This window comes from Thamnophis sirtalis, unplaced genomic scaffold (assembly GCF_051295495.1).
Source record: "Thamnophis sirtalis isolate CommonGarterSnake01/CBP01778 unplaced genomic scaffold, rThaSir2_p1.2 scaffold_11, whole genome shotgun sequence".
NCBI lineage: Eukaryota > Metazoa > Chordata > Lepidosauria > Squamata > Natricidae > Thamnophis > Thamnophis sirtalis.
In genome coordinates, this window is record NW_028261391.1 from 25,709,367 (window position 1) to 25,721,871 (window position 12,505).

Sequence of the window (12,505 nt, forward strand, 5' to 3'; positions counted from 1 at the left end):
AGGAAGCACACATATATTTGCAAATCTTATACATCAAAAGTCCAGCACTTTTTTTTTAACCTCTCTTGAGTTTGGGTCAATCTAATTGAATATGGTTTAAAAAAGAATCTTTAACATATACCCAAGTCAGAAATCTGGATGAAATGGATCTAGATAATCTAGTACAGTGCTCTACTTGCAATCCCACCATTTTTGGATTATCTCTCCTAAAAAGAGAAAATTGGAGACTGATTAAATAAGCTGGATCTAAGGATGCCTCCTCAGGACCATATCTATCTAACTGATCCAGCAGCTCACCATGGGAAGTAGTATTGAAGTAGTTTGTACATTGGTGGTATAATACATCTCAGAGAACATTTTATTCATTTTTTCTGAATCAACAAGCCAACCTGAATCCCAGATGAATTTATAGGCACTATCACACCCATTTCCTTCAACACCATCCATGCAAAATCCAATCAAGAGAAACCAAGAGGTTTTATTCATGAAATTCTACTCAAGAACTTACAATGGTCTGCAGCCAGATATTCACACTAGTTGCTTCCCAGAAGGAACAAGTTACCTTAAAAAGCCCACTGGAACACATTTCCCTGGTGCCAAAAAAGTATAGAAATGAATCATGACTTTTAAAGCAATCCTGAATAACATTAAGATCAAGTCTATGATTTCACAAATACTTTATTTTTCATTTTAAATTAATCATTTAATGGTTATACAAGTCTCCCACATATTCTACCAAGCTTCTCATACGTATTCAAACAGCAGGAAACAAGAGATTCTATATCAAGTATAATAACTGCAGACTTACAGTGTCAAATTTATTGACCAAAAAGATAATGTCCCTGAAAAAAATAATATTAATTGAGGTGGTATGGGTGTATTTTCACAGGTTCTTATTCAGCCACTCAATGTAGTTGTTAGCCATTCTGTGTCCTATATTTTGGGCAAAAGGGCCTGTAATAAATGTTACAACACCATGCAAAGCATTGTCAACATGTTCGTGTGTTACCTCAACTCCTGCTTCCCTAAGACGGGAAACATACATAATTCCATCATCCCTCAAGACATCATATTGACAAGTCATGATATATGTAAGTGGTAAGCCCTGAAGCTTGATGTCCTCAACTAAAAGTGGTCCGTTCCTTGGATCCAGTAAATCTGGATATTTGTGTCCAGTTTTGGAATTTCTATGTGATGGGTCAGTGTAAATGTGGCCTTTTTTAAATCTTTCAGGGAGCCACTTACTCCAGTTTACAAACTTAAACAGATGGTTGAACTCTGCAGGAACATGTTGGTTGGTCTCTAAAGCTTTGGAAAAATATTCATCTGATGTAATATATTCACTGAGGAATCTTATTACTAATGTTTTAGACAGAGTTGGTATGTTTTTATTATCCTGATAGGATGGCAATTCTAGATCAATACTCTGAAGACCGGGATACAATAAAGCTTGAATCTTGAATTTAGTTCTGACATCAGGGTCATCTAGAAGCTAGAAAAGAAAAGTATTTATTAGAAATATTTTTCCCATGAAAGATGGACTATTTAATATGTTTCATATTTCATAATATAAGCAAAACATCCATTAAAATTTCAAAGTTTATACATTTTATATCTCTTATAAAATTATAGGGCAAAACCCTAAATGATATGTTTTCACAGTATTTGTAATCTGGCAATTTTCTATAGCACTGACTTTTGAGGAAAATTGCAAATAAAATACTGGAAGATATGTTACTTTGATGGTATTGTTCATTTTGCTTTATTCTTGAAATGGGGCTGAAGTTACATTTTTCACAATGAAATAACCATTGCAAGGTGCTGTCTAGTGGATTTCCTCCTGAATCAATTGTCTTCTTGGGCTCATTTCAACATGGTAGATGGCCTATATGGACTTCTTGCTCCGGGCAAATCAGCAAACTAAAAATCTAGGACTTTCTTTTAAAATGCTAGATATCCACTTTTACCCATCTAATGCGAAAAGGCCCAGCAGTTGCCCTGATTGCTAATTGCTGCAGCTAGTTCTTATTTATACCCCAAGGTGATAGACTACGTGATAATTTCAGGTAGTCAATCAACATGCATAATTCTATGATCCTCCATTTTGGATATCTTAGAAGATCCTGAATCTTTCAGGGTTATTAAAAATTATGACTTCCTGCTCTTAGGTGTACAGTGTGAAAAGCCCCAATATAAATAAATTACTATCAGGATAGTTTGAGATAACAGAGGTAAGTAACATGTATAATTCCATTTTGGATTTACTTTCAAATGGGTAATTCTTACCTGCTGGGTTACAGCTGCAGCTAAGTTACCTCCTGCGCTGTCCCCTGCAATGCCGATGCGGCTTGGGTCTACATTATATTTCTCCAGAATGCTGCTTTGTAGAAAGTATTTTGATACTGAGTACACATCTTCAAATGCAACTGGGAACCGATATTTTGGAGCTAGTCTGTAACTTTTGGGAATTGATTAAAAAGACAATGACAGAAATTTATATATTTCCTGTGTTGATAAAACAAAATTAATTTATCACTAGAATTACACTATTGATACCAGATTTAAAAAGGTGGTTTTCTTTGATGTAGAATTTGTTTGATTTTTTTAAAATTCCTGACTTACTTGTGTGCTAAATGATCAATAAAAATTCTTTCCCTTTTACTGACTAATTCTAATCTGGTCTCTTTTGTCAGTAGAATAATTAAGCTTCATAGGAAGTCATGCTTTATGAAAGCTATTAAATTATATGGAATAATCTGAGACATAATAATCTTTAACTTTGAAAAATACCAAAAATATTGTAAAATGTAGATTTTAGTCTGTTAAATAATTTGTGCACTGCATTTTATACATTTAAATATCAATATACCGTCTTCCAATCATATTCTGTTTATTTAGAATTTACAAAAAGTATAAAAAACAGTAAATATAAAACTACATTAGTTACCCATTATAAATACAAAATAATACTTATAGCCAGCGTTCCCTCTAAGCTGCGCGTGTGAGCGGCCATGCAGGTAACAAAGAAACACCGCGCACAAGTTTCAAACTGCAGCGCAATGTTTTTTAATGTCTTTAAATGTGACTGAAAATATCCCCCTTCCCTCCCTTCTGAACTCTGATTTCTGATTGGTAAAATCAAGGAAGACTCTGCCTGGAGACCGATGATGCTGCAGAAGGGAGAATTCCCATTGGTCCTCTGGGGCTTTGTCAGTTCCTGGGAAAATGACATTTGCTGGTTGTAGCCTGCGTTTCTCTGCACATCTGGGGTTTCTCAGGCATTGCCTCATCTGAAGTCCCGTTCTAGGCTCAGCATTTTTTCTGCGATCCCTTCGCTTTGGGGAGAGAGGGAAGCAGCATGGGATTGGACTGCCTGAGCCAAAGGGGTCCACGGGATCTTGAGACTTGATTTTTGAGCAGTACCAATCCTTTCCACTCTTTCCTTTTTTTTCTGTCCTTCTTCTTACTTCCTTTCTTTTTCCTTTCCTTTCTCTTTGACTTTCCTTCTTTTCCATTTCCTTTTCTTTCTCCTTTCCTTTCCTTTTTCCTTTCCTTTCTCTTTTGCTTTCCTTCTTTTCTTTTTCCATTTCCTTTTCTTTCTCCTTTCCTTTTTCCTTTTCTTTCTCCTTTCCTTTTTCCTTTCCTTTCTCTTTTCCTTTCCTTCTTTTCCTTTTCCTTTTCTTTCTCCTTTCCTTTCTCCTTTCCTTTCCTTTTTCCTTTCCTTTCTCTTTTCCTTTCCTTCTTTTCCTTTCCTTCTTTTCCATTTCCTTTTCTTTTTCCTTTCCTTTCTTCTTTACCATTTCCTTTCCTTTTTCCTTTCCTTCTTTCCCATTTCCTTTCCTTTTTCCTTTCCTTCTTTTCTATTTCCTTTCCTTTTTCCTTTCCTTTTCTTGTTTCCCATTTTCTTTCCTTTCCCTTCCCCTCCCCTCCTTTCCTTCCTGGGGGTCTGAGGGAGAAGGAGGGGACCCTTTTCCTCCCTGCCCCCTCCCAACATCTGCTCTGATGTCAATTATGGCTAAAAAAAATTCAGGTGCTCAGGCATGAAAATGTGCTGCTCGAACACTATACTTTTCTGCACACATGGAAAAAAAAATAGAGGCAACATTGCTTATAGCACAGCATATGCAATTAAGTATAATTTAGCAACCAATAACAATATATATTGGCCTTCACTGTACCAGTATGTGCTATTAATACTCATTAATTACTTTTTTGTTTATGAAAAAAGATTAGAAAAAGATTAATGAACGAAAATGTCTCCTTCAAACCCCATTCTTACTCGACTGACACCACAACAGCATTTAGTCTTTCTGATGTCCATCTTGATAAGAGGTCATAGGATTTCATGGCTGTGAAAAATAAGTGGCAAAGCATGTTTTATTACTCTTGCAATACCAATAGACAGTGCATGCGTCAAAAGCAATATGGGACAAGGTCTTTAGACTACCACAAGAGTGAGACTAGCATGTCACCATAGAAAACTAAGAAACATCAAGCTCATTTTATGAATAGCAGAATTGTTTCTGCCTCGTGTTCATGTGAGGTTTGAACCCCTAAGCCTACAAGTTCTAATGAGCTGTTTTCAGTTTCTTTTGGGAGGGACTTTCTGGGAACTTTCCATGAATCTCTACTCGAATGTTTCCCAATCTTAGCAACTTCAAGATTTGTGGATGCCAGTGCCCAAAATTTTACTGGATGAGGAATTCTGGAAGTGGAAATTAATGTTGGGAGCATCATAAAATTATTGAAGCAGGATAAATGGTTCTAATCTCTACCATTCCGGGATTCCTTAGAATGATGATGCTTCTGCTGCGGCTGCCAAGAAAAACTACCAAAATAGAGAAGCAAGTAGTCAACAGGAAGTGAATATTTTTTTAAAATGAGTTTTAAACATTCCCATCTTTAGGTTGATGTAGGAATACTTTTTCACCGATTAAGCAGTTTTTGTGTACCTGGGGTATGTCCTCCTTCATCTTTGTGAAGCTCAATGCTCTATCAGATATGAAAGAAGTGGGATTTTTTTCTAATGGGAAACTAACAAGGTAACAGCCTCCTTTATGTCTGAGAATCCCTACATCCCATAAATATCTCTAGGAAATGAAAATAATAGGATGGCAGCAGCTTAGTACTTCATTTTCCCCTGCTGCTCAGATTACATTGCAAATTAAAATTGGCAAGCAGATAAACTGGCAAGAACTAGAGAATTTGGGCGGCACAACCTCATCAATTTACCTTTTGACAATTGAGAATCTTGTACCTACAATGTGATTCATTTAATGAGAATCATCAGGATGGTCTTAAAAATTCATTAATTAACAACTGACTCAAGAATGTGTCTATCTCTGTTATCCCTCAATGAAAGCCCTGGGATGTCAGAATAAATAGATTCATTTTTTATTTGAGACCCACAGTAGTGGAATAAAATAATTATGCTTACTTGCTGATCCTATACACCATCCACCTCCATGGATGAAAATCACTGCTCTTTTCAAGACATCTGACTGCTTTGTAGGAATGTAAAGACGTACTGGAACATGGCTAAATTCTGTGTCTGTTACAATGACTTTTTCATCAGATGTAGGAGGTGTATATGTAGCAATTGTGTGCAGATTTAGAACATCCATAAAGTGTCCAACACCCAACTTCTCCACAATTGTGGCCTGCAAAACAAAAGAAATGTTAACATCCTTGTGCTAATCAGAAACTTCATAGTACTCTAAACTCCATTTCTTTTCTGTAAACAAGTGTTTCTCAATCTGGCCAGCAATTGCTAGGGGCCAGACAGGTGATCCATCAGAAGGGGCTCAGGGTAGAGCAAGAAAGCACCTGACTGGAATCCACAAGGACCAGAATAACAATACGATTAATGAGCTAATCTAGCACTCATACAGTAAATACACTGAAAAAGGCTGATATGCACCAGACACAGATGTGAGGGAGGAAAATATCATGAAAGTATCATGCAAAAAAAAAAAGAATTATTTTTGCTTCAAAGAAAGACCAGCATCTGTTGCCTGGAGAGGACCCATGAGATTTCAGAATTCCTCTGAAAGGAATTCATGGTTATGGAGTCCATCATTTTAGGGACCTGCAGATACTAGAAATACTTTAAAGAAATTCTGTAAAGGGAGAGAAAACAGGGAGGTAATAAAGTAATAAATACAAAAATAATAACAGAGAATATGAAATATGAAATCTAGCCCTCAATAATCAGAACAAAGAAAGATTCAAAGTTAAAAGCTAACTATACAAACTGTAATTATATCAAAATGTAATAGAATAGAGAAGGAATTAAAAATATAACGGTCCTGTGATTCATGATCTAATGACCACAGGGGGCCGTAGAAGATAGATATAAAATTAATAATTTATTCTAGTTAAATGACTTGTCATCACTTTCCCTATTCTTTGTCTAAGAAATTCCTAATGTTTTTGACTATTCCCATGCTAAGATATTGTTAACTAGGTGCTACCATTTGCCTATCCTAATAATGAAACTGTTTTCATAATCCTGGTTTAGGGTAGGTTTCCACACTTAGGAATGCTGGCTGAATAACATAGGAGCCGAACGAGGGTCACTGAAAGCTCAAGTCCTGCTATACGGCATCTTCTACAAGGACTCAATTTATAACACCTTACCTAATAAAATATCTGGAAAATAGTGGCCTTTTTCAAGTGCAGCTAATATTATCAGGTCGATATGAAGTAGTTTCTCTGAATATGGACAAATTCTACCATCCTGTATGTAAAGTTAGGCAAATTGACCACTGTTAATCCAGCACCAATCCAATATATTATTCTGTCTGCCTTTATTTTTATTTTTTTCTATTATTATTGTTGTTTTTAATGCACATCTGTGACCATAATAAAAATCGATTGAATACTTAGGAATGCTGACAAGCACACCTAGAACATTTGCGCCTCCAAGAGTTATTACATTTTTATTTCAGTTTTTGTTTCCCCTGAAAGGTGGGTAATATGGGTGTCCCTCCTTGTGTTATCCTCACAACAACCTTCTGGATTAAGAGTGAGTGATTGGTTATGATGTGACCTCCGTGGACAAGTGGGATTTTGAATATTGTCGAAATCTATCACCTTAACTTTAGCTGACTTTTGGAACTTAGAAGGTAGGTATACATTATAGAACTAAGCACTAGGATAATCAGCCACCAATAGCACAGCTGCTCCAAGCACATCATATTTGTTCATTCAACCTATCCACAAAACAATTTTCTCCCAATTTTAATCATTTTAATCATTAAGTCTTTGTTTACATTTCTCAGAACAAACTACTTTACTTTACTCTAGTCTATTCCCACCTAGTCTTTGAATGGTATCTTTCTTCCATTTCTGACAAATGACTCTATTCTACTTTTTCTCCTGGCTTCTTTTTATGCCTTATTCTCATGATCTCCTACAACATGACAAGTGTTTCAGGTAAAGGAGAAACACTGATCTGAGAAATACATTTGTCTGGTAAAATGTCTTCAGCTTGTACTTAAAAACCACTGAAATGGTCAGAAAAAAAAACACAAATGTAGAAAAAGGTTTTGCAGTTGGATAAAGCAGAAGTGAACTCTCAAGAAAGATTATGAAAAGATAGAAGGAGCCCTCTAGGACTAATGATTTACTAATGCCATATCTTCTACTTAATATATAAGGCAAAAGGTACTCTGGGTAGGACAGAGGGGAGGGTATTATTGCTATGGGACATTGTTATTAGACTACACTTGTAACATTACTCTATAAATGGCACTTGCCAAACAGGTAGAATAAGCTTGGCTCAAATCAAATCACTTGCTCAAAAGGACAAAGTACTTGTTTTATTTCCCTTTGCAAGCAGCCACAGGTAGATGAAAACTGATAAGCTGCAAATTCAGTCCCAACAAAGATGTTTGCACAACTCAACAGAAAATTAGAAGGCTGCTCATGTCTAATTCCTTTCAGTGCACTGGGTGGACATGAACAGCTAAAATGCAGAAAAATGTATATTAAACAATGAGTATTTACTCTAAGATTTCCCTATTTGGGATGACTTGTGGAGGCCAATGAAATGCAAATAAGGGTTTCCCTTTCTGTATGCAATAGCAATAGCAGTTAGACTTATATACCGCTTCATAGGGCTTTCAGCCCTCTCTAAGCCGTTTCCAGAGTCAGCATATCACCCCCACAGTCTGGGTCCTCATTTCACCCACCTCGGAAGGATGGAAGGCTGAGTCAACCGTGAGCCAGTGAGATTAGGCAGGCACAAAATAATGTAAACAGAAAAAATACCTTACCTGCATTATTAGTTAAGCATTGCAATCTGGAAATAATGAGGCAGTGAGAAAAGACTGCAAGAATGTACTCAGTTCAGCAGACAGATACGTAAGATTAGAAGTGAAATAAGTTTCTTTCTATCCCCCCCCCCCCAGCATTTGCCTGGAAGCACAGAGCCTATTTTATTCTGGATCAACCAAGAATTGATCCATTAGTAACAGCAGGAATTGATCACACAGGTGGCTTTCATGCCTAAGGCTGGTCTAGAATTCACTGTCCCGGTTTCTAGCTTAGTCCCTTAACCACTAGACCAAACTGGCTCTCTTGTGGGTCTGAAAATACATTATATCCAAAATAAAGAAAGCATCCTGCTCAGAGTCTAATGTTCGGGAAGAAAATATTTTGTAAAAGGATAAATTTCTAAAAAATAAAAAGGCAGTTGCTCCTGCTTCCATTATACTTTTAATATATGAGATTATATCCAGAAAAGGTATACAAAAATACATACAGTAAATTCCACCTCTCCCATTCCCCCACCCCCAATAATATTCAGTATTTGCTTTTAATATGACAAGTCTTCATTTTACAGATTGTTAGTGTTCTTCGTTCTTTGTTGTTTCCTCCGGAATTATATTATTTCCCTAAAAGCACAACTTTTTTCACCTTCAAGCATTCTCAGGCATAAACACAGAAAACGAATGTCTTAACTTACCACATGAATTAAGCTTCTAAAGCTAGCATCTAAAAGCATCACTTTCCAGGGTTCCTCCACATTCTCTGGTAAAGGCTGGTAGATGTAGTAGGCTATCAAAGTTGAAGCTACGAGAAGGTAGAAGAATTTTCCTCCCATCTTTTCCTCCGTCTACTTTATTCAACTCTCACTTTCACTGACTAATCTCAGGGGGATTGTAATAGTGACAAGTCAGCTGATCAAGCCTTTCACTTGATCTGAATAGGAAAGTTAGAGCCAGAGGCACTTTGTTAAATATTTACCAATCTTCAGTTGATAAAAGACATTTTGCTTTGGTGATTACAGCCTGAGGCAGTTCTTGAGTATTAACAACCTTTTTTTCACAGTGAAAAAAATAGTGGACCAGAGAATGCTGTCAATATAATTTACTTGGACTTCCGCAAGGCATTTGATAAAGTAGACCATAACCTACTACTAGACAAAGTAGAAAAATGTGGGTTAGACAGCATCACCACCAGATGGATTCATAACTGGCTGACCAACCACACTCAACATGTAGTCCTCAATGGAACTGCATCTACATGGAGGGAGGCACGCTGTCTTCACTTGGAAGTTGCCTTTGAAATGTAGAACTGAAATTATAAGTTGCAAACTTGCTGGAGAAAAAGTAGAATTGATGGATTTACAGAATGTAAATCAAAAGAAAAATCCTGTGGTTCATATCAATCAAATAAAGATGCCATCATACTGACTGAGCAGTTTTATTGTTTACAGAAATTAGTTACTGACTTCTTCTGGGCTGTTCTCTTGCCTTTAATAAATAATATTTAACATTCAATAAAAACATTAATTATTAAAAGAAATTAATTATGCCAAATATATTTAATAATATATTTTAGGATATCCTTTGCAGTCTACTAGCTAAGCAAGACTAGTTAAGAGCAAATTTACTTTGGTTGAATGATGATGATGATGATGATGATGATGATGATGATGATGATGATGATCATGATCATGATGATCATGATCATGACAACGATGATTCAAAGTTATATGAAATCACCACTAATAGTTCTTTAGCTGGTGTTGATCTTTATTCTTATTGATTTGTTCCCAAGAACCTAGGAAGTCAATACTTATTGGCATAGTATATGTATCGATTCAAGCAAAGTGCTTATTGTGATTGACATAATTTTTGTCAAATGTACAGATTTTCTAAGTGCCACCCAAGGCTTTCTGGTATGGCAACTGAAACCACCTACATATTGATAAACTTTGATAGGATTGAATCTTGATCAACATTATTATTAGTTTTCCCAACTCCCTGTCACTTTGGGTGGTTTACAAAGTGTTTAAAATATTATAAACAAGAAAACAGCAAAGGATGAAAATGAAGGATAAAGATGCCAAGAATGACAAAATCCAATGAAAGCAAAGAAAACTCTACAGGAGATTCAGTGACCATTCCCAAAGAGTCAATTTCTCAAAGACCTTTGAAACCCCAGTAGAATGGGACATGTTCAAACCTCAGGGTGAATGTAAACTCTGAGCATTGCTACAGAGAAGGCAGAATTCTGGATTCTGAAAATATGGCATTGTTTAGTCAAAGGAACCTGGAGTGTACCAACCCTGCCAGACAGGATTGGGCAGTTTCTATGGGAGGAAAGTGGTACATCTATGACATGTAAAGCTGTGAGTCATACAAGGGAACAAGGTGATAATTAGTGCAGCTCACAAAAGAGGGCCTTACATGGGCATTCTGAGGCATGTCTATGCTGCTGCATTCTGGACCACTTGAATCTTGCCAGTAGTCTTCAAGGGCAGCCTCATTGCAGTAAACAGACCAGAAGTGATATGAATGATTGTATGAAGTATCCCCTAATCGAGGAAATGTTGTTTGTATGCTAACAGTTACTGATTATAAGCACTGAATGCAATTTCCTGCATTTGCACAACACTTCAAAAATTAACCACCAAGCTTGGGTTTGCACAATGGCATTCCGAGTTATTCATTCTGCATATTTCTTAATTAAATAAGGTGTCCATATACAATAGTGACATGCTCCTTTCCCAAAGAAATTTTTTTGAGCCATTGATGTCTCTGTTTTTATTTTTAATTGTGGCTTCATGGATTAAAATTAAAAGATTGCCTTAAATTGTCAAATGAGAGGACTTTCTTTCAAGGAAACCCCAAAGACATTCATAAGAAATCCCATAACCAGTGATGGGTTCCTACTGATTCAGACTGGTTTGGCCAAACAGGTAATAACTCGGCTGGACATGTGATCGTACCGATTCTATCCTGGGTGCCATCATATTTATTTTCTGTTCTTACATGTGCAGAACAATCTTCATTGAAAAAAGTGATTTTCCCCTTTTTTAATGGTGTGTGCATGTCAGTCCCAGAGAGGTCACAGAGATGGGGTGTTTTTCACAAAACGGAGTTGTTTTTGCCTTCCCCCAGCCTCCAGAAGCACATGCTTCAGTGGGGCTGCTGGAAGGGAAAAATGCCTCCGTTTTTGCAAAAACTGCCCATTTTCCACTCATTTTTTGCAAAAACAGGGACATTTTTGCTTTCTAGCAGCCCTGCTGAAGCCTGCACAGTGTTCATAGAGGTCAGGGAGGGCAAAAAAACTGGATACTTTTCAGGAACTCCTTTAGCTCTGGAGAGGCTGGAGCCCACCCAACCTGTCAAAACATTTTGTCACTGTTTCAGTGGGAATGGCTTGGTGAGGGGGTCATGTGACTGAGTGTGCATGAGTGACATCACATTGGCCATGCCAACTCAGTCACATACCTCCATCTAGCCACACCCATGAAATGGTAGTAAAAAAATTGAAACCCACCTCTGCTCATAACCACTATTGTAAGAATACCTGCTGATAATGATCCCATGAATTGTGGGAGTAATGATTAAATGAGAGGGGATTTTTTTTCGGCAAGAGCAGATTAATTGGTGAGAAATGAAATCATGTTAGCAAGCTCATTTCTTCTTGGCAATGAATCATAAAGGAAAATATTAAAATTTAATATGCATATTGGTCTTTTTTAAACCTTGAAGGCTATGACTGAAGTACATACCACCCGCCGAACCACAGAGCAATTTGAATATATTGTACTCCCAATCTTAACATTCCCCAAACCCACACAGGATCAAAAGGATCTGGTGCTCTTCCAGTGAGTTTTTGATGAAAGCCATAGATTTCAAAATGAGTACATTTGCTGTATAGCCAGTCAAATGATAAATAAAACATTAGTCCTACTGATATTTTCCTGTCTTGTTCCTATAGCCCCGGCTACTATCACTTTATGAAAAAAAAAGTTGGACACTCTAACTTAAAAAAATACACACAATAGAATAAAAGCTGAAATGCACTAAGACACAAACACATATCTGCAGTTGTTCGAAGTATTTATAATGAGAAATGGTTCCTTCCTATTCCAAAAATTCTAAAAACTTATTGTCCCTAAATTAATAAAAAATAATCTCTCAACCACCAAGAGGCAGCATAATATCAGAAATAACCTCTTGCCCTTGACTGATGTAAGGGAATT

The 12,505-nt window shown here is 36.7% G+C and overlaps 1 protein-coding gene across 1 annotated transcript; it reads right to left on the reverse strand.

The window, feature by feature from the left end:
- Positions 1 to 704: 704 nt before the first annotated feature.
- Positions 705 to 9,172, reverse strand: LOC106540283 (arylacetamide deacetylase). Its single transcript, XM_087725374.1, has 5 exons — positions 8,972 to 9,172; positions 5,438 to 5,660; positions 4,280 to 4,349; positions 2,287 to 2,458; positions 705 to 1,492 (listed from the first exon to the last, which is right to left on the reverse strand). The coding sequence occupies exons 1-5, from the start codon at positions 9,107 to 9,109 to the stop codon at positions 884 to 886; spliced, it is 1,212 nt and encodes a 403-aa protein (XP_087581500.1). The 5' UTR covers positions 9,110 to 9,172; the 3' UTR covers positions 705 to 883.
- Positions 9,173 to 12,505: the final 3,333 nt, after the last annotated feature.

Bases quoted from the DNA above. Each gene is read 5' to 3' on its own strand.
- LOC106540283 (XM_087725374.1), bottom strand. From the start codon at position 9,109: ATGGGAGGAAAATTCTTCTACCTTCTCGTAGCTTCAACTTTGATAGCC. The intron at 5,661-8,971 runs GTAAGTTAAGAC...TTTGTTTTGCAG, and splicing joins TTAGAAGCTTAATTCATGTG to GCCACAATTGTGGAGAAGTT. The intron at 1,493-2,286 runs GTAAGAATTACC...TTTCTTTTCTAG, and splicing joins CTGCAGCTGTAACCCAGCAG to CTTCTAGATGACCCTGATGT.